The sequence below is a fragment of the Sapajus apella genome, unplaced genomic scaffold, assembly GCF_009761245.1.
Source record: "Sapajus apella isolate SASKATOON/1434 unplaced genomic scaffold, GSC_monkey_1.0 scaffold20, whole genome shotgun sequence".
NCBI classification, from domain to species: Eukaryota; Metazoa; Chordata; class Mammalia; order Primates; family Cebidae; genus Sapajus; species Sapajus apella.
This window is the reverse complement of record NW_022436960.1, coordinates 7190810-7213983: the sequence shown is the minus strand read 5'-3', so window position 1 is coordinate 7213983 and position 23174 is coordinate 7190810. Positions and strand designations below refer to the sequence as shown.

The following is a 23174-nucleotide window of genomic DNA, read 5'->3' as shown; positions in this document are numbered from 1 at the left end:
CACCTTCCACTAGGCCTCAGTGTCTGTTGTTCCCTTCTTTGTGTTCATGAATTGTCATCATTTAGCTCCCACTTATAAATGAGAACATGCGGTATTTGGTTTTCTGTTCCTGGGTGAGTTTGCTAATAAGAATGGCCTCCAGCTCCATCCATGTTTCCATAGAGGACACGATCTCATTCTTTTTTATGGCTGCATAATATTCCATGGTTGTATATGTACCACATTTTCTTTATCCAATCTACCTTTGATGGGCATTTAGATTAAAACCATGCCTTTGCTATTACAATTAGTGTTGCAATGAACATTCATGTGCATGTGTATTTATGATATAATGATTTATATTTATTTGGGTATATGCTCAGTAATGGGATCAGCACCTCTTTTAGATTCTACTAAGTGTCTCCTAGATCTATGTTTTTCTATGTCCAGCCATCGTCTCTCATGGGTGCCTCCAATACTAATCACTATCATCTTACAATTCTTATTCTCCACTCTGCAGCCAATGTGGTCTTTTAAGAATACAAATACAACCAGGCGTAGTGGCTCACACCTGTAATCCCAGCACTTTGGGAGGCCGAGGTAGGCAGATCAGAAGGTCAAGAGATTGAGACCATCCTGGCCAATATGCTGAAACTCTGTCTCTACTAAAAATACAAAAATTAGCTGGGCATGGTGGCAGGTGCCTGTAGTCCCAGCTACTCAGGAGGCTGAGGCAGGAGAATTGCTTGAACCCAGGAGAAAGAGATTGCAATGAGCCAAGATCATGCCACTGCACTCCAGCCTGGCGACAGAGCAAGACTCCGTCTCAAAAAAACAAAAAACAAACAAAAAAAGAATGTAAATACATTCATGGAGAGTCTATAGAGAACTGTGTTCAGGAGCCAAGCCTTTGGGACTAGACAGACCTGGATTCCACTTGTAGTTCTGCCCTGGGCTTTTATTTGCTGTGTAGTCTTGGGTACCTCAGTTATCCTTTCTGAGTCAACATTTCCTCATCTATAAAATGTGTAAAATGGGGATAATAATAGTATCTACTTCATAGCACTGTTAATAGAATTAATGTATGAAAGCAGCCAGCATAGTGCCTGGAACATAGTTGGCACTGAACATGCTAGCTTTGATGATGATGATGATGTTGGCAGTGAGCGTGATGGGGGCATCCTCCAAGGGAAACCCTTCAATAGTGTCCCACACCTCTTGGGGTAAGGTTCTACAGCTGTAACATGGCTTGCAAGACCCTTCATGCTCTGGCCCCTGTCTTGTCTCTCTCTCTCCTCTCTCTCTCTCTCCCCTCTCTCTCTCTCTCTCCCCCCTCTCTCTCTCTCTCTCTCTCTCTCCTCTCTCTCTCTCTGCTCCAGGCTCATTCTCTACTCTCCAGCCATTTGGACGCAAGAGCCTAGACAGATCCCAAAATATATTTCATTCTTCCCCCAGTGCCCATTCTTCCCATCCAGCCTGCATGCTCTCACTAAGTGCCCTTAGCTTGGAGGAAGCTGTCCACAAGTGCCCAAGGGAGCTCACTCATCCAGGGAATTTTGTTCATAGATGCCTGCATTACTCAAAGGAGGCTACAATCCAGGGGAAAGCACATGCCTGGAAACCTGAGCAGGGCTCCTGGCAGGCAAAAAAAAGGGGCAGCTGGGAGAGCCTCCCCTCCCCTCGTTCCACCCCAGCCAGGCAACAGGAGCAGCCCCTCAACTACTGACCCTCCCTGGTTCCAGCAAGCTGGCACAATGGGGAGAAGCCCAGGTGGGCTTAGAGGACCAAGCAAGGGACCTAGCTCCCGAGTCTTCCCTGGCCAGAGAGGGGTGAGAACATGATGCAGAGATGCAAACTGGACACCAGATGACCTCATGGGGATGCTGGAGCGGCTGGAGCACAGTCTTAATGACTCAGAGCGGGGGTGTCTCTGTTGTAGACCCCAGCCATGTGCTGCATCATCTCTTTGTTACCCAATTCCTGACCCTCACACAGCTCTGATCCTTCACCAAGAATGCGAGTGGGGAGTAGGGTGAGCAACAGGGGTCACGGTTTGGCAATAGCAATGGCTAAAAGTTCAATTGTCTCACTGTTTGTTCATGAGAGTTTTATTCTGGCTTTAGTTTTTTGTCTTATTTTGTTTTGTTGGCTGAGGTGAAATAGTCCTAGGTCAAAGGGACCCATCGAAATATTTCATGCTCACAACCAGTAGGAGTTTGCACAATAACTGGTTCATGGTATGGAAACTGAGGCCCAGAGAGGGAAGTAACTTGCCAAGGCCATGCAAGCCTTAAGGAGGGTGCTCCGGAAGCCCTCTGTGTTCTTGGGCTGCCCATGCCTTGACAAACCGAGGATTCAAATTCTGTCACAAGAAAAGTCCTCGAAATCCCTTCCTGCATGAGGAGCTTATGAGCCAGGGCTTGGGCTATTTCTGCCACAATAAAAGCTTTGCGTCTGGTAGGCCTTCTGCATGCTTGCTTCCTGCAGATCACCTTCACAGAGGCTGGTGGATATAATTCACATGCTATAGTTCACCCACTTCAGCTTTTACTTATTAACCAATTCATTCAACCATCACTACTATCTAATTCCAGGACACTTTCATCATCCCCCGAAGAAATCCCGTACTCATTAGCAGTCACGTCCCATTCTTCCCTCCCCATGGCTTGGGGAAACCACTCATCTTTCTGACTCTAGATTTACCTGTTGTGAAAAAAGCCAGACACACATTGTAGGGTCCTGTTTCTGTGGAGCCTACAACACGTGCCCTTTGTGTCTGGCTCCTTTTACCACCTTACACTGAGCTAGAATGTTTCATTGTTGGGGGAGAACTTTGGAGACCAGGCCATGGATTCTCTACCATGCCACTTGTGCGATCTTGGCACGCACTTTACTCTTCTCCCCTTCTGCTATCTTTGGCCTTAGTTTCCTCATCTGTCAGATGGAAAGATAATAAGTCATGACTCTAACAGGCTTCTGGCATGTAGATCGGGGTCTCCAAGGGCTGCCGTATGTCATGTTGGTGCGAAGGCCCCAGCACCAACAGACGGGCTTGGAGGCAGGTTCCTGGTTACGTCTCACCTCTGCCACTTTCCAGCTGTGGGAATTTGAACAAGGTCAGTTAATTTATCTGTCTCTTTTCTCATCTATTAAATGAAGATCCAAGTACTGTGAAGATTCAGTGAGATAAAGATGTTATGAGTTGAACAGAATCCCTCCACCCCAACTCATCTCCACATGGAACTTAAGAATATGACCTGATTTAGGAATAGGGACTTTGCAGAAGTAGCTAAATTAAGACGAGGTTATACCAGTTGAGCATTTCTAATCCAAAACTCTGAAATCAGAAATGCCCCCAATCCACAACATGTTGAGCACTGACATGATGCTCAAAGGACATGTTATTGGAACATTTTAGATGTTGGATTTCTGAATTAAGGATGATCAGCTGGTATGTGTTCTGCAAATATTACAAAATCCGAAAACACAAACACTTCTGGTCCAAGCACTTGTGGATAAGGGATACCCAACCTGTACTGGGTTAAGGTGACCCCTAAATCCAATAACTGGTGTCCTTATAAGAAGAGGAGAAAAACACACAGAGACACAGAGAGAAGGCCATAAGATGAGGTAGAGGCTGGAGCGATACTTCCACAAGCCAAGAAATGTGAAGGATTGCCCAGAACCACGAGAAGCCAGGCAAAAACAAGGCGTGGCTTCAGAGCCTCCAGGGAAGCCAACTCTGCCAACACCTTGATTTTGGCCTTTTGACCTCCAGAACTTTGAGAGGACAAATGTTCGTTGTTTGGGCCACTTAGATTTGGATACTTTGCACAGCAGCCTGAGCAAATGGATGCAGGTGTTTTAGTCGTTTTGAGCATGTGAGCAAATGATGCAGGTGTTTTAGTCGTTATGAGCATGTGAGCAAATGGATGCAGGTGTTTTAGTCGTTTTGAGCATGTGAGCAAATGGATGCAGGTGTTTTAGTCGTTTTGAGTATGTGCGCAAATGGATGCAGGTGTTTTAGTCATTTTGAGCATGTGCGCAAATGGATACAGGTGTTTTAGTGATTTTGAGCATGTGAGCAAATGGATGCAGGTGTTTTAGTCATTTTGAGCATGTGCGCAAATGGATACAGGTGTTTTAGTAGTTTTGAGCACATGCTCACCATGGAGTTGCCCATTACAGTACCTGCAGGCCTCTTTTCTCAACAATAGGAGAGCACACTGGATGTTTTCCTCATCTCTTTTTAAGGCTAGAGATACTTGTTAGTGCAGCTCTCCTAAGAAACAATAGGAAATGCAATCTTCCTAAATTGTAGAATTTTTTTTTAATGGAAAATACTGGGGCCTTTCCCATGGTCACACAGCACGTTATGGGCCAGCCCAAGCCCCCGGAGCATGAATCACGGGCCCGTGGTGCTGAGTGTAAATGCCCATCACTGTGGACTAGGACCTGGGCTCCCCTGATTCTTTCTTCCTTCCCCAGAACGAAATGGCAGGCCAATTCAAGGAGTCTCAGACCAGGATTTAAAAAAAAAAAAAGGCCACAGGGCCCAGCTCCCAGCTTCCAGACAGCCCAGCCACCAACCCCACCCAGGTGGGAGGCTGTTTATAGACCCTGAAAGATGGCCAAAGACAGGGTTCCGAGACTCTCTGGATGCCCCCCTTCGTGCTGAGTCACCCTTTGTGGCCCACTCAGCCGGCGAGCAATGAGCGTCTGTTCCCTCTGCTCAGTTCTGGCCAAGACAGAGCACAGTGTGTGTGGCCCCTTCTCACAATGACACTACCATTATCTTATGCAACAGTAAAATGATAAAATCAGGAACAGTGACTGTGTGGTGCCTACCAAAGGCCAGCTGCATCACATTATCCCATGCAATTCCCAAACTCCCCAACGTGCCCCACTTGACAGATCAGCAGACTGTGGCTCCGGAAGGTGGAACTGAAAATGCTCCAGATTCACCTTCTCAGCAGTGACGGAGCTAGGGTGTCAACCCTGCTGAGGCAGCTCCACACCCAACACCTGCCAGCCCAGACTTCCAAATCAGACCTTAAGGACCAGGGACTTGCTTTTACAATTAGATTTGCTCACTGTCTCCCTGACCTCCCAAAGTACAGTAGTCCCCCCTTATCCATGGTTTCAGTTACCTGTGGCCGATACAGGTCTGAAAATATTAAATGGAAAATTACAGAAATAAACAATGAATACATTTTAAATCACGCACGCTTCTGAGTAGTGTGATGAAACCTCACCCCATCCTGCTTTGTCCCACCTGGGACACGAGTTATCCCTTTGTCCCATGTATCCACACTGTATAAGCTACCCACTATTACTATAAAGAAAAAAGCATAGCGTTATAAGGTTCGGTACTATCTGTGTTTTCAGGCATCCACTGAATGGATGGGGTCTTGGAACGTTTTCTCCGTGGCTAAAGGGAAACTGCTGTACAGAGCTTCATGCCTTTCTGTTTAGAGGACCACTGCATCCTGTTCTGTTTCTTCACAGAACTCACAATCACAATTATATACAGGTTTCTGTTAGTCTGTCTCTATCCCAAGTCTGTAGCCAAGACAGTCGAGAATGATAATAGGTCTTCAAGAAAAGGTATGGTTATCTTCAGCAATTTGTTTCCTATACTCAGAGTTCTGCAACTCACAGAAGCAATTTCAGTTTCCCTGGACCCAGAGTTCTGCATCCCCATCATGGGAACCAACATGATTTATATGAAAGATAAAAGCTCACAGCATCAACTTTATAATACAGTAATCCAATTCCATCTCTTTAAAACAACATAAGGCACTACTGGTTTCTAAGGAAAACATCTTATTCCATGCCCCCATTCTTTGCTGTACACATGGGTTAACTAGGCATCTAACTTGATCGAAAAATGATGTAAGAGCTTTTCCATATGGCACTTGCTGCCAGATTAAGAGAGAAAGGTCATAAAACTGAGAAGAGATGCATCAACATGTATCTATTCATCTTACTGGGAACATCTATATAGCACGATACTGACATTTCCCACACAGTTATTTGATCCTCACAACAACTCTCAGAAGCAGGCAGGACCAGAGCATTCCAGGACTGCCAGGGCCCTGGTTCTCTCCTGGAAGCCCTGCAGATGAGCTCCACCTGCTCCCAGCATTTATCTTTAGCATAAATCATGTTGGTCCCCATGCTAGAGCCACAAAACTTTCAAGTATGGGTAAATGGAGATTGCTTCTGTGAGTCACAAAACTTTCTACACCTGCTCTCTCAAAGCACCCTTACTCTGGGCTGAAACTATCATTCAACTCTCTTCTCTGAACCAAACCAATAGCTGCACAGGGCCTGCTGGAAGGTTGGGGATATGGAATATTCACGGATAGAGTGAGTAATTGGGGTATGGGGCTTGAACCCGGGCTTTCTGACTCCAAGTTCCAAGTGAGCCTTCCACAAAGGCTTGTGAACATGTGTGTGTTTATAATACACATGCTAGTCCCTCCACCTATGATGGTTTTCTCAGCTTGCTTGCCTTCCAAACTCCTATTCAGCCCTGAAAACCCAGTTTAAATATCCCTCTGCTATGAATCCTTCCCCAATTCTGCATAATAGTCAAAGTTCTCTAGAGAAACATAACCAACAGAAAATAGATAAATATAGATAGATGTGTCATAAGGAATTAGTTCATGTGATTATGGAGGCTGAGAAATTCCACCACCTGCTCTCGGCAAGCTGGAGACCCAGGAGGACCAGTGATGCAGTTCCAGTGGGAGTCTGAAGGCCAGAGGCCCAGGAAGGCCAGTGAGAAGGCAGGAGAAGACAGATGTCTCAGCTTGAAAACAGCCAGGCAGAGAGAACGAATTCTCCCTTGCTTCTCCTTTTCATTGTGTTCAGGCCTCCGACAGGTTGGATGCCACCCACTGTGTTAGGGAAGACAACCCGCCTTAGTCTACCAGTTCAAAGAATAACCATTTCAATTAACCTATGAAGGTTCAACACCCTCATGGACACCCCCAGAAACCATTTTTAACCAAATATCTGGGCATGACCCAGTCAGCATGACACATAAATTACCCATCCCACTCTACCTTGAGCAGAACTCATTTTTTTTCAAACCTCACACTCAGACACAGTCTCAGAACTTCATTGCCACTCTGCTTACCACAACATATTGTCACCAGATGTCAGCTTGTCCTTGTCCTCAGCCATCCCAAGAGCTCCTTAAGTGGGCGGGGAGAGAACTGTGGTCATCTCTGCATCCTGGTGCCCAAACAGGGCCTGGGCCCCACAAGAGGTTTGGGACATGTTTGTTGACATAAGACAAGCTATTGCTATTCTTTTATATAAATAAATAGAGTTATGAATACACTCAGGAAATATTTGAGCGCCTGCTACATATGAGCCCTGTAGTAGCAGTAGGGAAGATGATCCTAATCAAGAGATCAATCCATTGCCTGGTGGAGCAGGTGGCGATAGGGCTGTGAAGAGCAGTGGAGCAGGGCAAGAGGAGGAGAGGTTATTTCAGGGAAGGGCTCTCTGACAAGAGGCGAATGGTGAGGACCAGAAGGACCTGGGGGAGCAAGCATGGGGCTCTCGATGGGATGGCACTCTGTGCAGGGGAACAGACAGTGAAAAAGCCCTGAGGTAGGAAAAGAGGTGGCACATTCAAAACAGAGAGAGGAAAGGCTGGGTGTAGTGGGGAGTGCCTGTAATCTTAGCATTTTGGGAGGCCGAGGTGGGAGGATGGCTTAAGCCTCCAGGAAATTGAGACCAGCCTGGGTGACACAGTGGGACCCCGTCTCAAAAAACAAAATACACAGCTCGAGGAGGCCAGGGGAGTCAGGAACCATGAGAAGGGGAGTCAGGAACCATGAGAAGGGTGCTCTAGGAGACAGGTCTGCGCATGTGCGCTGGGACACAGCGGGGTCTGCGCATGTGCGCTGGGAGACAGCAGGGGGTCTGCGCATGTGCGCTGGGAGACAGCAGGGGGTCTGCGCATGTGCGCTGGGAGACAGCGGGGTCTGCGCATGTGCGGCCTTGCCGACGTCAGATCTTGGGAGTTTTCCTGGGTCTGAGACAGAGCAACAGAGGAGTTGGAGAAGAGACGTCACACGGCCTGGCTTCGGCCTTAGGAGACAGAGAAATGCAGCCAACTATCCTAGTACAAGTCCCTTCTAAGCGCGTGTGCGCTCCTGGGATTCTCGAGGCTCCCTAAGGAGGAGGGTCTGGTGAGCCCGTGAGCCCTTGCTCTGCCCCAAGCAAGAAGGCCTTCAACTCCCAAAGCAGGGCCACACAAGGGCGGGGAGTTTCATATGGATTTTTTTTTAACTTTCCTGGCCCATGGAACCCCTGGCCCAGTGGAGCTTTTTCTGCTAAGTGGGCACCTTCTGACCCCAGAGCCAGCACCCAGGCCCCCTCACTTCTGGGCTGGCTGCCAGACCATCGACTCAGGCCAGGGCAGCCCCTGGAGCTGCCTGAATGCCTAGGACGTGCTCAGGTCCGCACTGTTATCCTGTAGGTCCCCAAGTGTTTGTGCTTTGCTAAACATACATTTAGGATTTTCTGCTCATCCCCCTTACGCTTTGACACCCTCTGCTCACCCCATCCATTCCCCACTTCCTATGTGCCAGACACGCAGGCTCTTCTAGGGTGGTATTCGCCTGACACCAGGTGGGTGCTCCATACGTGTTTGCAGAATACAGGGGAAAGCACTCAGACCCCATGCTTAGAGAAGAGCAGAGGATTACACCAGGACTTGAGTGATGAATGAGCACTGAGTGGGAAGGTCATTTTCAGCAAATGCTCACAGGCAGGATGCATTCAGAGCCCATTAATCACTCACTCAGCATGGAAGGTGGAGGTGGCTCTGGGTGTTACAGCAAGACTATGGGGTAGCTCATAAATTCCAAGAGGTTGGGCCATTGTCCTGTGATGTGACAAATCCAGGTGTTTCCAGAATATTAATCCAGCAGAAGAATAGACTGAAGGAAAGAAATCAGAAAGCTAGGAGATTGGTTTAGAGTCCTTGGTTGCAGACTTGAACGTACGTTGCATGAGTTTCTAAATGCAGTGATGAGAAGAAAGGTGTGATGGCCAACAGCCTTGGTCAGAGGTGAAAGGACATAAGCTGGAGCACTGTGAGGATGTTGCCCTTCATACTGGCAAGAACTCTGCCCAGCCGTGGCTTTCTTTCCTTCGTCTACAACTGGGAGAACACTGGAGACATCAGATGTTGTATAAGGACTAAGAATGAACCGTGGAGATGCTTAGCATCTGGATGCTATTTGTAGAGATGTGCTAGGTGACATGTACTAGAATCTTGTATTTTGAAGAACCTGCTAGATATGACTAGAAAAGTAAAGGAGAAAATAACTCCAGCACTGAGCGACTAGAGAACTGGAAGGGGGCCCTTGATATCACAGTGGGCACTGGGGACTACATGTCCCCGGGACCTCAAACCCCAGACTCACCGTCCCTTGAATACACATCCAGTATGGTCCAAGCGCAGGCATACTACAGGGAGTCCACCCTGCCCAGAGTGCCCCCTCACTGGTATTGAGGACACCCCAGGGAAGGTTGGCCTGTCTGCCTCATGGATATTAAGGACACCCCAGGGAAGGTTGGCCTGTCCTCTCTATTTCCAGAGGCAGCCTGTTATCCTCCATGGCCACCTCTTCACCCAAGTACCCAAGGACTTCATCAAGCACACCACACATCAGACTCCAAGGTTTAACCAAACCTTATGAAGGCTGTGGGAATTACAAACGAAACTCAATTCAGAAAAGGCAAGTGAAGCCTCAGCAGAGGGTCCTCAGTGCTTTCCCCGTTCTTAGTCCCTTGCTGTCTTCTGCCATGTTATAGGGACTGCTTTTCTTTTACAGGGGGTCCCCTCACCCTGCCCTTGGCCCCGGAGACAGTAGGAGACCCTCTGCTCCCCTGAGCCCAGGCCTGCCTCCCACTTCCCATCAGGTTGAGCCACAAGAGGAAACATGGGTCTTAAAGAACTTTCCATTCCACCCGCCACCACCTTGGCAAGGCGGCCAGACACATCTCCGAAGTCTGGCTCACTCGGGCCAGCTCTCTTCACGGCCTGTCTTCCAGCGAGAGGCAAAGCAGAGATCAGACCTGCACATGCTCTTCCTGGCGGAACTGGCCTTATAGGCACTCCTGGGTGAGTAAACAGGGAGACATCTAAGAACAAATGCTTCTCAGAAACAGTTCAGTCTAAACTCATGCTGAAGGGAGAATAAGCCAGCCACAGGCTGGAGAGACCCCCACCTACATTACTAAGTAACAGGAAAGGCTAAGATTTGGAGCCTTCCTCTGGTTCAGATCTATTCCCAGAATGATGGAAGATGCTTACCTATTAACAATGTTTTTATATTCAAAATCCCACCCAGGAGGTCTCTCCCGATAGGAAGGAACCATCCTCTAAGGCAATTCCAGCGTCTCCCCTGAAATGTACATCCATTACTGAGCCTTGGATTGCTGTTGCTTCCCGCTGCTTCCACAATTTTAAGGTCTTCAGCAACAGGAGAAAACAGCAGGAAAATCTAAAGTGCAATTGACTGCCTCTGAGATGTCACTAGCAGAAAAAGGGAACGCAAAGAAAAGGCAAGATTTGAAAGACAGAGGTGACACCTTCCGTTCCAAACATCTGGGGGATCACCTTTTCGGAAGTCAGACTCAAAGCCCTGCGTTCTGGCATGAGTGAGTTCTTCTACATGTAGGGGTGCTCCTGGAAAGATCTTACTTTTTAAGATGGCAGGTAAGGGGCCTTCAGTTGGAGAATCTTGCCAGCTGTTTCTCAAAGCCAAAAATATCTTACTGTCTGAAACATGTGGTCCTGAGTAGTTCAAGTTGACCCATGTAGATTTATATTTGCAGAGCCGCCAAGGAAGATTAGGAAAAAATGTGTCCGATCTTACTCAACTCTGAACATTGCATGAGTCAGACATTTTCCTAGCTCTCTGTTTGTGTAATAGGTTCATGCTTATGGATTCTTGGCGATGTATCTTTCGCGAACAAAATTCAAAAGAGACCATTCAAAGGGCCTCCCACGAAAGCTGCTGCAGAGCCCAGACATTCAGGAGCCAAGAGTGAAGGGAGCAAAAGCCATCTCTCAATGTTCACCGAGACTTTGCAAGCCTTGGGGCAAGTTGGCGATGCCAAAACATGTCTTAGGGCACGTTTATCAACATACAGGTCTTGAGCGGGATCGGGAGGCTCCACAGATGTTACCGAAGTAAAGGGGGAGGCGGTAGCTGAATAATCTCTTATCATCCCTAAAGTGCAAAGTGAAATGAGAATGGAGTTCTTCCAAATCCACTTGGAGTGAGTCCCAAAAGACTCACTTTTACGGCAATCCCCACAATGACATCATCAGGGCAGAGGTTATATAATTTAAAGCCACGTTTCCACAGAGCTTCCCAGAAGAGAAAACACCTCCGAAGGCAGCTCTCACCATCAGAAAACCCACCTAAGGTTGTGAACACCTTCATTTGCTGCCTGAGTAAGTAAATGACCACCTTTTTTTTTTAATGAGAGTACAATATAAGAGGAAATCTGTGTCTCTTAGAAAAACAAAAAACTTCCTTTTACCCATAGTCCCAGCTACTCAAGGAGGCTGAGGCAGGAGAATTGCTTGAACTCGGGAGGCAGAGGTTGCAGTGAGCCAAGATCGCGCCATAACACTCCAGCCTGGTGACAGAGTGAGACTCCGTCTCAAAACAAACAAAACAAAACAAAGCTTCCTTTTATACCTACCTATTAGCAGTTTTCTGCTTCTGTGAGGGAACTTTTAAAAAATAATTCTAAATCAATTTAAGAGACTTTTATTTCATGCCTAGTTTGGGTCTTAATTGCTTTTCCAGAACAGGAGGAGGCGGGACAGGTTTTAGAACTGTTGGGAGGCTTCCAGTAGCTCCTCCTATCAAGATCAAGTGAAACTTGTCAGGGCTGAATGCAGCCACCGAAGCTCGCCTGAACTCTGACCAGTTACAGCCTGCAAATTCCAATATATAAAAATTAAATTAGCCTCTCTGGGATGGCTTACAATATTTCATAAGACCAATAGCTGGTTGGGTTCTTCGTGTCTTGAAAGCAGCATTTTATTATGTGACCACACTAATGGTCTTTAACATCTATGGCTGCATTTCCAATGCCGTTATCATCATTGGAAATGATGTGCTGTTGAAATTGAAGTTAATTTGAAGAATTCACTAATTTGTTGAAGAAAGTCACACTCTCTCATAGCCAAGGTTAAAACGCTCAGAATTCAGAAAATACCGTACAGGAATTACAGAATTATCATCTTTAGTAGACTTGCCCAATGTCCCTTCTGAGTTCTTCAAATAAGATCACATATTACTAACAATATCTGTAGATACTGTTTATTGAGCACCTACTATGTTCTAGTCAAATATCAGAGCTAAAGCTAAAAACTGGCAAAGGAAGATTTCTCCTTTCTGGCCAACCTTATAAACACAGACAGCAGCAGATGAGGACAGTCCCTTTAAAAATAAACCCCACGTAAGCAGACAAATGCTGTGGCTGCAGTGGCCCCAGCCACCTCCCGGTCCTGGGGATTGGGGTGGTGTCCACTGACCCGATCAGATTCAAGTTAAAATTTCTGCATAGCTGGTCATCTCTAGCTTCCGGGCCAGGGTGCAACCTCACCGCCTGTGCTGGTTTCCTACGGCTGCTGTAATTAATTAGCACAAGCTTACTGGCTTAAAACAATGAAAGTTATTATCTTACAGTTCTGGAGGTCAGAAGTTCAAACTCAGTCTGCCTGAGCCAAAGTCAAGGTATTGGCCTGGCTTTGTTATCTGCCCCCATGATTCAGTTATCTCCCACCAAGTCCCTCACACAACACGTGGGAATTATGGGAGCTACAAGTTAAGATGAGATTTGGGTGGGGACACAGCCAAACCATATCGTGCTCAACACCCTCCCATCTCTTCTCAAACCCTCAATGCCCCAGCCTCTCCACCCCAGGTCAGGACCTCTCCTTCTTTCTCCCTGAGAAAACCCAGTTGATCACAGGACAGTTCCACAGATTCCCATCTGCCAGCATCTGTCACCATAGACCTCATCAGAGGTAGCTAGGAGAGGGATGGCCAAACCATGTGCTGTGCACACTGCTGGGGCACCCCAACAGTCAAAAACTGTGTCCCCCAAAAATAAGTATTTGTAGATAGAGAGAAGAAGGAAGGAAGGAGGGAGGGAGGGAGGGAGGATGGCAGGAAGGAGAGACGGAGGGAAGCAGGATGGGAAGGAGGAAGGATGAGAGGGAGGGAGGGAGGAAGGGAGGAGGGAAGAAAGGGTGGAAGGGAGGATGGGGAAGGAGAGAGGGAGAGAAGGAAAGAGAGAGGGAGAGAAGGAAAGAGAGAGGGAGAGAAGGAAAGAGGGAGGGAAGGAGGATGGGAGAAAGGAGAGAGGGAGGGAAGCAGGGTGGGAAGGAGAGAAGTTGGAAGGATGGGAGGGAGGGAGGATAGGAGGGAGGGAGGAAGGAAAGAAGGAAGAGAGGGAGGAAGGAAGGAAGGGAGTATGGGAGGGAAGGGGGAAGGGAGGAAGGAAGGGAGGGAGGATGGGAGGAAGGAGAGAGGGCGGGAAGCAGGACGGGAAGGAGGGAGGATGAGAGGGAAGGAGGGAGGAAGAGAGGAGGGAAGGAAGGGAGGGAGGATGGGGAAGGAGAGAGGGAGAGAAGGAAAGAGGGAGGGAGGATGGGAGAAAGGAGAGAGGGAGGGAAGCAGATGGGAAGGAGAGAGGGAGGAAGGATGAAAAGGAGGGAGGATGGGAGGGAGGGAGGGAGGAAGGGAGTATGGGAGGAAGGAAGGAAGGGAGGATGGGAGGAAGGAGAGAGGGAGGGAAGCAGGATGGGAGGGAGGGAGGAAGGAAGGATGGGAGGAAGGAGAGAGGGAGGGAAGCAGGATAGGATGGAGGGAGGGAGGAAGGGAGGAAGTGAGGAAGTGAAGGAGGGAGGAAGGGAAGGGAGGGAAGGAAGAGAGGGAAAAAAGGCCAACAAAATGGTTATATTATATTGATGGTGTTATAAAGTAGTTCTAGACAAAAGCTATTTTCCAAAAACTCTTTAAATATATGTATAAATGTGTATACACATATACCTATGTATATTAAAGCAAAATAAAACATTTTTTGTTAATTAACTGAATATTCAAAAATTAGATAAGCAAAATCATTGTTCTTGCTGCATATTCACATGCTGCAGTTTCTTGTGCCTGACTGACACCTTGTCATTGGCATTTTTCCCAAAAATTCCCAAGTATTTTTGTCAATGTGGTCTTGTTATTTTTAATTTCTCCATGTAATTGCCTGAAATCGTTTTTCCAGAAGTTTGACAATTAACAAATTTAAATTAGTGCCTTCAGTTGACTCTTCTCTTGAACCATAATATATTGAGACAATGTTCCCTCTGCAGGTGCTGAGTGATAAACTCTCAGCAAATTCTGCCAGGCAGAGGCTGTTCTCCAGTCCAGTTCTTTGCATATGAAATTGCAAAAATATTTTAGCTCAGATATTTTCACAGGTGCCATCTTTTTGTCTCAGTTCAGGATTCCTTTCTTCCACAAAGTTTAGTTTAGTTTTGTTTTGTTTTGTTTTGTTTTGTTGTTTTTTGAGATGGAGTCTCACTCAGTCACCCAGGCTGGGGTGCACAATGGTGTGATCTTGGCCCACTGCAACTTCCGCCTCCCAGGTTCAAGTGATTCTCCTGCCTCAGCCTCCCAAGTAGCTGGGATTACAGGTGCCTGCCACCACACTCAGCTAATTTTTGTATTTGTAGTAAAGACGAGGTTTCACCATGTTGTCCAGGCTGGTCTTGAACTCCTGACCTCAGGTAATCCACCCGCCTCGGCCTCCCAAAGTGCTGGGATTACAAGCCTGAGCCACTGCGCCCAGCCCACAATTATTATTTTTTTTTTACAAGATTCAAGCTTTTGTACCTGTTTATAAGTTTTGAACATTTGTCAAATTTAGATACTGCAAATCATAGGTTTTCTCAATTTCATCTCATTTCCGAACAGAACATGAATTTATACACTAAAAAGATTCTTCCCACAAATTGAGATATTCCAGAGCTCATTATAGGATTTCAGAATTAAGCCTTGTACAGCATTGGATTTTGATAATTTTCTGATACACTTTATAATTTTTCTGCATACCAGCTTTGTTTTCAACCATTATAGTCCCACTAAAACTTTGAAAGCTGATGTTTTGGTGCTCTATCCATTGAATAACTTAAAATTTCCAACTGATTTGGAACAAAATTCAACAAAAATTTAGAGATCTGTTTTCACGCACTGTTTAATAGCTGATAATGGGCAAATAAAAGAGAAAACACGTGAAAGTCTAGTTTTTCAGAAGACTTTATGAACAACTTTATCACAACAAGTTTGTAGTTCAGTAAATCTGTGCATGTCTTAACATTTGGTAAATTTTGTCAAGTACATCTATTTCAATTTATAGAATATTGACACTTATTTATATGCAATAACACATTGTGTGTGTACCACGACCTATTCCAATCACATTTCTGTTTTATTGGTGTCTTAATTTAGTAGGAATATTATTGTTACCACGACACTGGACTCCACCAAAATTTGTGTTTTATCCTCACAAAAATGCAATGACTTTATTCCCAATGTGGAAAATTGAAACAATTTAAAATAGCATTCACAAAAAAAGTCAGTTGTTTTCACTTTGCCAGAATGAATGTCCCAAAGCCCAGTTTTGCTTCCATGGGCTGGATGAAAGAGGGAACTGTGATTGGAATTAACAGGTTTTTCTGTCTGAAGAGTCTGAGTATACTGTTATACTTTCAGTGATGTTCTTCTTTTGGAACCAGAGCACAGTTAGCCATCACTTCCACTGTTGCACATGCACAAAAAAAGCTGGAACTAAATGTGAGCTGAGTTAACTTAAAGAACAGTCATTTGATCTAAGGGAAAAGTCATGCCTCCCAGAATGATCATATAACAGCATCTTTTGCAGCTACACAGATGAGACCCAGGTCTTAGGGTGCGATGTTCTTAAAATTACTGATTTGTAAAGTAGCCCCTCCGGTCTTAGGTTTTCTTGCAATCAGTGAAATTGCTGCAGCCCCCATAGTGATGCAAATGTCAGTATACATTCTGTGCAGTCTATCTGCTCATCAACAACTTTCTTGAGCAACAGAAGTGCAGTGCTTAAATTTCGATTAAACATTTGTTTTTTAGCTCATCACTCCAAAAGGGTTTATTGCAAATTCTTTAAGTATTGCCAAATGATAAAATAAACATAGTTTTGGATTTATGCCCTGCAAAAAATGACCAAACTATTTTAACAAGAGCCTCCAGCCTCCTCCATATGTTCTAGGCAGGGACTGCTCAGCTTCTGGGTGCCACGGACAACCACCAAATCATGATTTGCCGTGTCTCCTGCTAATCTATCAGCCGGCAACTCTGCAGCTTCTGCTTTTTTATCTACTTTCTCCCTTGGTGATTTCATCCAGACTTGTGGCTTTAAATGCCATTCCTGTGATTACAACTGCCAGTTATGTCTCATCATCCCAAATCTTGTCCCTGAATACCAAACTTGTCTATCTCATTGCCTACCAGACGTCCCCACGTGATGTCCAATTTGCATCTCAACCTTAGCAGTTCCAAAGTTGAACTCGTGATCTCCTGCTCCACACACAAAAAGCTGCTTCATCTTCATTCGCCATCTTCGTTTCCGCTGATGACAACTTCATACTTCCGGGTGTTCAGTCCAAAAGCTTTGGCATTGTCCAGTTCCTCCTTTCTCCCACCTGGATCCAACTGAAAATCATGGTGTTAGTAGCTTCAGAACACATCTAGGGTCTGATCACCTCTCACCACCTGCACTGCTACTCTTCCCAGCTATCTCCCGCCAGCATGTTTATTTAGTGTGAGTATTGTTTATCAATTCTTTCTCCTGCTAGGCTTATACGCACACTGAGAGCCGGGTATTCATTGCTATGTCCTAAATACCTAGAACAGTGCCTGGCACATATTATGTTCTCAGTAAATACATGACTGGAAGAACCAGCGAATTATACCCCAGTGTAATAATTCCATGGGAGTGACATGACAGAATGTCACAGCTAGAAGGGCCTCTTGAGGTCATCATGTCTCCCTTAGATAAGGAAAGTCAGGCTCAGCGACATAAACTGACTTGCCCGAGGTTACACAGCCAAATGTGCTCTTCCAAGATTAATTCTCTGCTACACAATATCTTTTGTTGGTATCTGTGAGGCTTTGCATGGTTGAAGAAATCTCAAACATCACCTAGTAATAACGATCATGATGGTGACAGCTAACGTTTGTTGTGTGCTGTTGATGAGTCAGAAACCCTGCTAAGCTCTGGGTACATATTAACCTATCCAAGTTGGGGAAGAGTGTTTAGGCTCTGAAGCTTGTCTGGAACCCCAGAAATCCCACAGAGTAGGCAGCTGCTCACTCTGCAGATAGGATTTTGTGAGTCCCTTTGTGGGTCCCTGAGTTGGCTGTGGAAGGTTTTGCTGACGGGAGGCTACAAAGCCACGAGCACAGGATGTGACCTACCCCTCCTGGGACCACAGAGGGCAGGAAGACACAGTCTTCCCTAAGGAAAGAAACAGAGTTTTCTGTCTGTCTCCTGGTGTAACTCAGCGTGGGAGCATAGGAGGCAGGTCAGGATATGAGCTTGAGCTGTGGGGTGTGTGCAGACCGAGGTTCACAGCACACACTGTACCCACCAGCTCGGGCTCCTCCGGCAAGCATGGGAGGCCAGTCAGCTGCATGGCTGTGAGCACGGCTTCTGGGGTCCATGCAGACCAAGGTTTCTAGTGTGGCCCTGTAACCACCAGCCAGGTCTTCTCTGACAAGCTGGTTAACTTCTCTGAGCCTGGCTTCACCATTCACCAACTGGGGACAGGTGCAGCGGAAGAGAGCGGACGGAAGCACAGGTCTCCATCAGGCTCTTGATCAGCCTCTCGAATCAGATTGCCTGGGTTTAAATCCAGGGTCTGTTGACCAGCTGGGTGACCTCAGGCAACTCAGGGTCTCAGCACTCAATTTTGTAATTGGCTAACTGGAGATGACAATGGCCCCCACCTTGTCTGGCTGCCGGGAAGATTAAATCAGAAAATACTTAAATGGGAAACACTTAGAATGGTGCCTGAAACACAGAGACCATTAATCCCATCTAACAAGTGTTAGTTGTTATTTTATTTATGCTTTCCTTTTTCTTTCTGTTTTGTTTTGTTTTTTTGAGACAGGGTCTCAGTTTTTCTGTCAGCCCAGGCTGGAGTGCTGTGGCATGATCACGGCTTACTGCAGCCTCGACCTTCCAGGCTCAGACGATCCTCCCACTTCAGCCCCTTGAGTTGCTAGGACCACAGGCATGCACCACCATGCCTGGCTAATTTTTTGTATTTTTTGTAAAGACGGGATTTCACCATGTTGCCCAGGCTGGCCTTGAACTCCTGGGTTCATCTGATCCACCCGCCTTGGCCTCCCAAAGAGCTGAGATTATAGGTGTTAAGTCACCACACCTGGCCATTCTCATGTTTTTCAAGCCCATAAGAGGAACCTCCTAGCATTGTCCCCACCCCGTCCACCGCACTGGTCCCAGCCCCCAACAGGTCAGCTCCCTTTGCTGTTCCCGGGCTTCCCACACTTCTGTCTCAAGCCATGACCTCTGCCTCCATGTCTGCAGCCCCATGAGGCTGAGGCTGCTCTGTCCGGTATATCTGCAGTACCTGGCAAGGTGCTGGCATGAAGTAGGTGCTCATTAAATGCCTTTTAAAACGCTGGTAATAATAATAATGGTACTGTTGTTACTAAGACTAATCACTACCTTCCAAAGTCTTTCCTCTATGCCAGGCAGCGAGCTAAGCACCCCATAGATTCTAACACCATCCCTCCCATGATCCCACAAGAAAGACCCAATTCTCTCCAATGTTTAAAAAGGAAAGTAAAAGTCAGTGTGTCTTAGTAGCTCACACTGAGTGCTTGTACCAGGATTTGGACTCAGGCACCATGCTTTAAACCAGAAGTCAGCAAACTTTTCCTCTGAAGAAACAGATGGTAAGCATCTTCAGCTTTGCAAGCCAGGCAGTCTCCATTGCAAGCACTTGGTTCACCCTTGTAGCCTGAACGCAGGCCGTAGATAATGCGTCCATGAATGCGTGTAGCTCTGTGTCAATAAAACTTTATTGTCCATAGGTGACAGGCTGGTTTGGCTCATAAGCCATAGCCTGCCACTTTCTGTTGTATTCTACCTAATGTGCATTTCAGGTCATGTACATGGCAACCTGGGCCCCTCTACAGCTCCAGTCCTCCAACCAGAGCCAGCTCTCCCCTGAAAATGCTACAGCCTGCGACAATGCTCCGGAAGCCTGGGACCTGCTGCACAGAGTACTGCCGACATTTATCATCTCCATCTGCTTCTTCGGCCTCCTGGGAAACCTTTTTGTCCTGTCGGTCTTCCTCCTGCCCCGGCGGCGACTGAACGTGGCAGAAATCTACCTGGCCAACCTGGCGGCCTCTGATCTGGTGTTTGTCTTGGGCTTGCCCTTCTGGGCAGAGAATATCTGGAACCAGTTTAACTGGCCTTTCGGGGCCCTCCTCTGCCGTGTCATCAACGGGGTCATCAAGGCCAATTTGTTCACCAGCATCTTCCTGGTGGTGGCCATCAGCCAGGACCGCTACCGCGTACTGGTATATCCTATGGCCAGTCGGAGGAGGCAGCGGCGGAGGCAGGCCCAGGTTACCTGCATGCTCATCTGGGTTGTGGGGGGCCTCTTGAGTATCCCCACATTCCTGCTTCGATCCCTTAAAGCCGTCCCAGATCTGAACATCACCGCCTGCATCCTGCTCTTCCCCCATGAGGCCTGGCACTTTGCAAGGATCGTGGAGTTAAACATTCTGGGTTTCCTCCTACCCCTGGCTGCGATCATCTTCTTCAACTACCACATCCTGGCCTCCCTGCGAGGGCGGAAGGAGGCCAGCGGTAGGGGGTGCGGGGGCCGAAAGGATGGCAAGACCACGGTGCTGATCCTCATGCTCGTGGCTGCCTTCTTGGTCTGCTGGGCCCCTTACCATTTCTTTGCCTTCCTGGAATTCTTATTCCAGGTGCAAGCAGTCCAAGGCTGCTTCTGGGAGGACTTCATCGACCTGGGCCTGCAACTGACCAACTTCTTTGCTTTCATCAACAGCTCCCTGAATCCAGTGATTTATGTCTTTGTGGGCCGGCTCTTCAGGACCAAGGTCTGGGAACTTTATAAACAGTGCACCCCTAAAAGCCTTGCTCCAATGTCTTCATCCCATAGGAAAGAAATTTTCCAACTTTTCTGGCGGAATTAAAACAGCATTGAACCAAGAATCTTGGCATTCTTATCAATTCTTTGTGACATACTAAATGCTATTGTGATAGGCTAAATAGTTACTCCCATAGGTTGGGGGTTACCTAATTCCTGGACTTTATGAATGTTACTTTCTATGATCAAGGGGACTTTACAGCTGTTACCAGCTAAAGTCTTGAGATGGGGAGATGACCCTGAATTATCCAGGTGGGCCCAATATAATCACAAGGGTCCTTATAGGAGGGAGGCAGGAGGCTCAGAGTCAGGAGATGTGACAGGAGATGTGACTGTGGAAGAGGCCAGAGGAATTCAGGGCGGCCGCTACGAGCCAAGGATTGCAGGCACCCTCTAGAGGCTGGAAAGGGCAAGGAAATGGATCCTCCCCTGGAGCCTCCAGAAGAAATGGGTCCTGCCAACTCGTTGACTTCAGCCCTGGAAACATGTAGCATTTCTGGCCTCCAGAAGTGTTAGAGATTACATTTGTGTTTTGTTTTGTTTCATTGAGATGGAGTCTCTGTCGCCCAGGCTGGAGTGCACTGACATAATCATGGCTTATTGCAGCCTCAATTTCCCAGACTCAAGGGAACCTCCCACCTCAGCCTCCTGTAGCTGGGACTACGGTGTGCATCACCATGCCTGGCTATGTTTTCTATGTTTTGTAGAGATGGGGTCTTCCTGTGTTGCCTAGTCAGGTCTCAAACTCAAGGGCTCGAGTGATCACTTCGGTCTCCCAGCGTGCTGGGACTACAAGCGTGGCCACTGCACCCGGCCCCATTTGTGTTTTAAGCCAGCACGTTTCTGGTAATTTGTCATAGCGGCAGCAGGAACAAATACAAGTGTCCAGTAAGGGCCTCTCCTATCACACTTCCGTTTGTCCATTCAAAGCTTTCCAGGCGATCTGCCAGGAATGCAAGGATGATATAGCTAGGAGTTCTATCTTCAAGGAACTTACATACATCTAAGTATTTTAATATAAAAAACAAAATGAGAAATTGCATGAGCACACCACAGATCCAGCATCTTGCCTCTTCAGAGAGAAAGCAGATGATTTCCCCCTCAGGTTAGCAGAGAAGACGCTGTGAAGGGAGTCAGCTGTGAGCCTCGTTTCCACAAAGGGTGCGATCTGGATACATGGAGATGGGAGGAAGGGCTGGCAGGGGCAGAATCAAAACGTGGAGGTGGGAAAGGGTGAGCTGCTCACGAATGAATGCTTGTGCATGCTGTTGTTGAACTCATAACGCACTGGTGCGCATCTTGCTATGAGAGACCCAGCAGTGAACGTAACAGTGTCTCTACCTTCCAGGGGCTCACAGCAACTAGGACAATAATTAAGAGATTGTCACAGAGCAGGATGTCTGCCACCATCAGGGGAGGGGTGCCATGAGAACCAGAGCAGGGCTCCAGTCTGTGTGGCCACAAGGGATGGTTAGGGGATCCTGGAGGAAGAGACACATAAACTGAATCCCGAAAAATGAGACGCTGGCCAAGCAAAATGGGGGAAAAGAGAGTTCCAGACAGAAGGAACAAAGTAGGCCCAGAGGCAGGTGAGTTACAGATTAGGAGGGACAGGTGGCCCAGAGGCAGGTGAGTTACAGGTAGCGGGGAGAGGTGGCCCAGAGGCAGGTGAGTTACAGGTTAGGAGGGACAGGTGGCCCAGAGGCAGGTGAGTTACAGGTAGAGGGGAGAGGTGTCCCAGAGGCAGGTGAGTTACAGGTAGGGGGGAGAGGTGGCCCAGAGGCAGGCGAGTTACAGGTTAGGAGGGACAGGTGGCCCAGAGGCAGGTGAGTTACGGGTAGGGGGGAGAGGTGTCCCAGAGGCAGGTGAGTTACAGGTTAGGAGGGAGAGGTCAAAGGACAGCAGAGGAGGAGGCAGGTCACGTAGGGAAGTGGGGCTGAAGGAGAATGGACAGGTTGGGTCCACAATGGTCAGTTGGCAAAGATAGTTCACCCAGGAATCATGTGAGGGCCCCATTGAAGCTGGTAAGTATGGCTGTGTTGTGTGAATTTACTTGGATAATGCTTGACAGACCCAGGAAAGGGTTGCTCTGGAGTAGGTTTTAGCCAAGTAGACGGCCATAGGTCATGGAAGTTGGGGATCCTGGTCAGACTCTGGGAAACGATGGAGAGGGAAGAAACGAGCACAGGGGGAGAAAGAAGTGGCGTGAGATCAGTGTGTTAAAGGACGGAGCAGTGAGAGAACCTGGGTGACAGAGCAAGAAGGAGAAGAAGGGCCAGGCACGATGGCTCATGCCTGTAATCCCAGCCCTTTGGGAGGCTGAGGTGGGTGGATAGCTTGAGCCCAGGAGTTTGAGACCAGCCTGGGCAACATAGCAAGACCCCTATCTCTACAAAAAAAAAATGCAAAAATTATCCAGGCATGGTAGTGCATACCCTGTAGTCCCAGCTACTCAGGAGGCTGAGGCAGGAGGATCACTTGAGCCCAGGAGGTCAAGGCTGCATGCAGTGAGCTAAGATTGTGCCACTGCATTCCAGCCTGTATAACAGAGACCCTGCCTCATAAAGAGAAAGAGAGAGAGAGAGAGACATGGCCACGGAGCAGGAATGTTTGAATAGGACCCTCCAGAGGCAGAGCCACCCCAGGAGATGACAAGAACCAAGTATGTCCCTGGCACCAGGTGGCTGAAGTAGAGGGAAGAAGAAGGAGGTTGGAGACAACATAGAGAATCCAGAGGTCAGATGGGAGTGGGCTGCCGCCGGGCCTCTGCAGGCAGGTGGGACACTGCCAGGCCCTGGGGAGGAGAGAGTCCATGGGCCAGGCGGCCATTCCAAGGTCAGTTTCCATGGAGTGGGGGAAAGGGTGTAGTGACCAGACTCCAAGACAC

General features: G+C 47.5%; 1 protein-coding gene across 3 annotated transcripts in view; it reads left to right on the top strand.

Annotated features, from left to right (window-relative positions):
- Positions 1-20519, top strand: part of BDKRB1 (bradykinin receptor B1) — a 28843-nt gene extending 8324 nt beyond the window's left edge. The window contains exons 1-2 of one of the 3 annotated variants that reach the window (XM_032287492.1): positions 8830-11476; positions 19266-20519. In XM_032287492.1, coding sequence (XP_032143383.1) covers positions 19269-20333 — 1065 coding nt within the window. In that variant the 5' untranslated portion in view covers positions 8830-11476; positions 19266-19268 and the 3' untranslated portion in view covers positions 20334-20519. Of the gene's footprint in view, positions 1-8829; positions 11477-14896; positions 16894-19265 lie in introns of those variants that run through there. The other 2 variants (XM_032287493.1, XM_032287494.1) reach the window with 2 other exon arrangements.
- The last annotated feature ends 2655 nt before the right edge of the window (positions 20520-23174 follow it).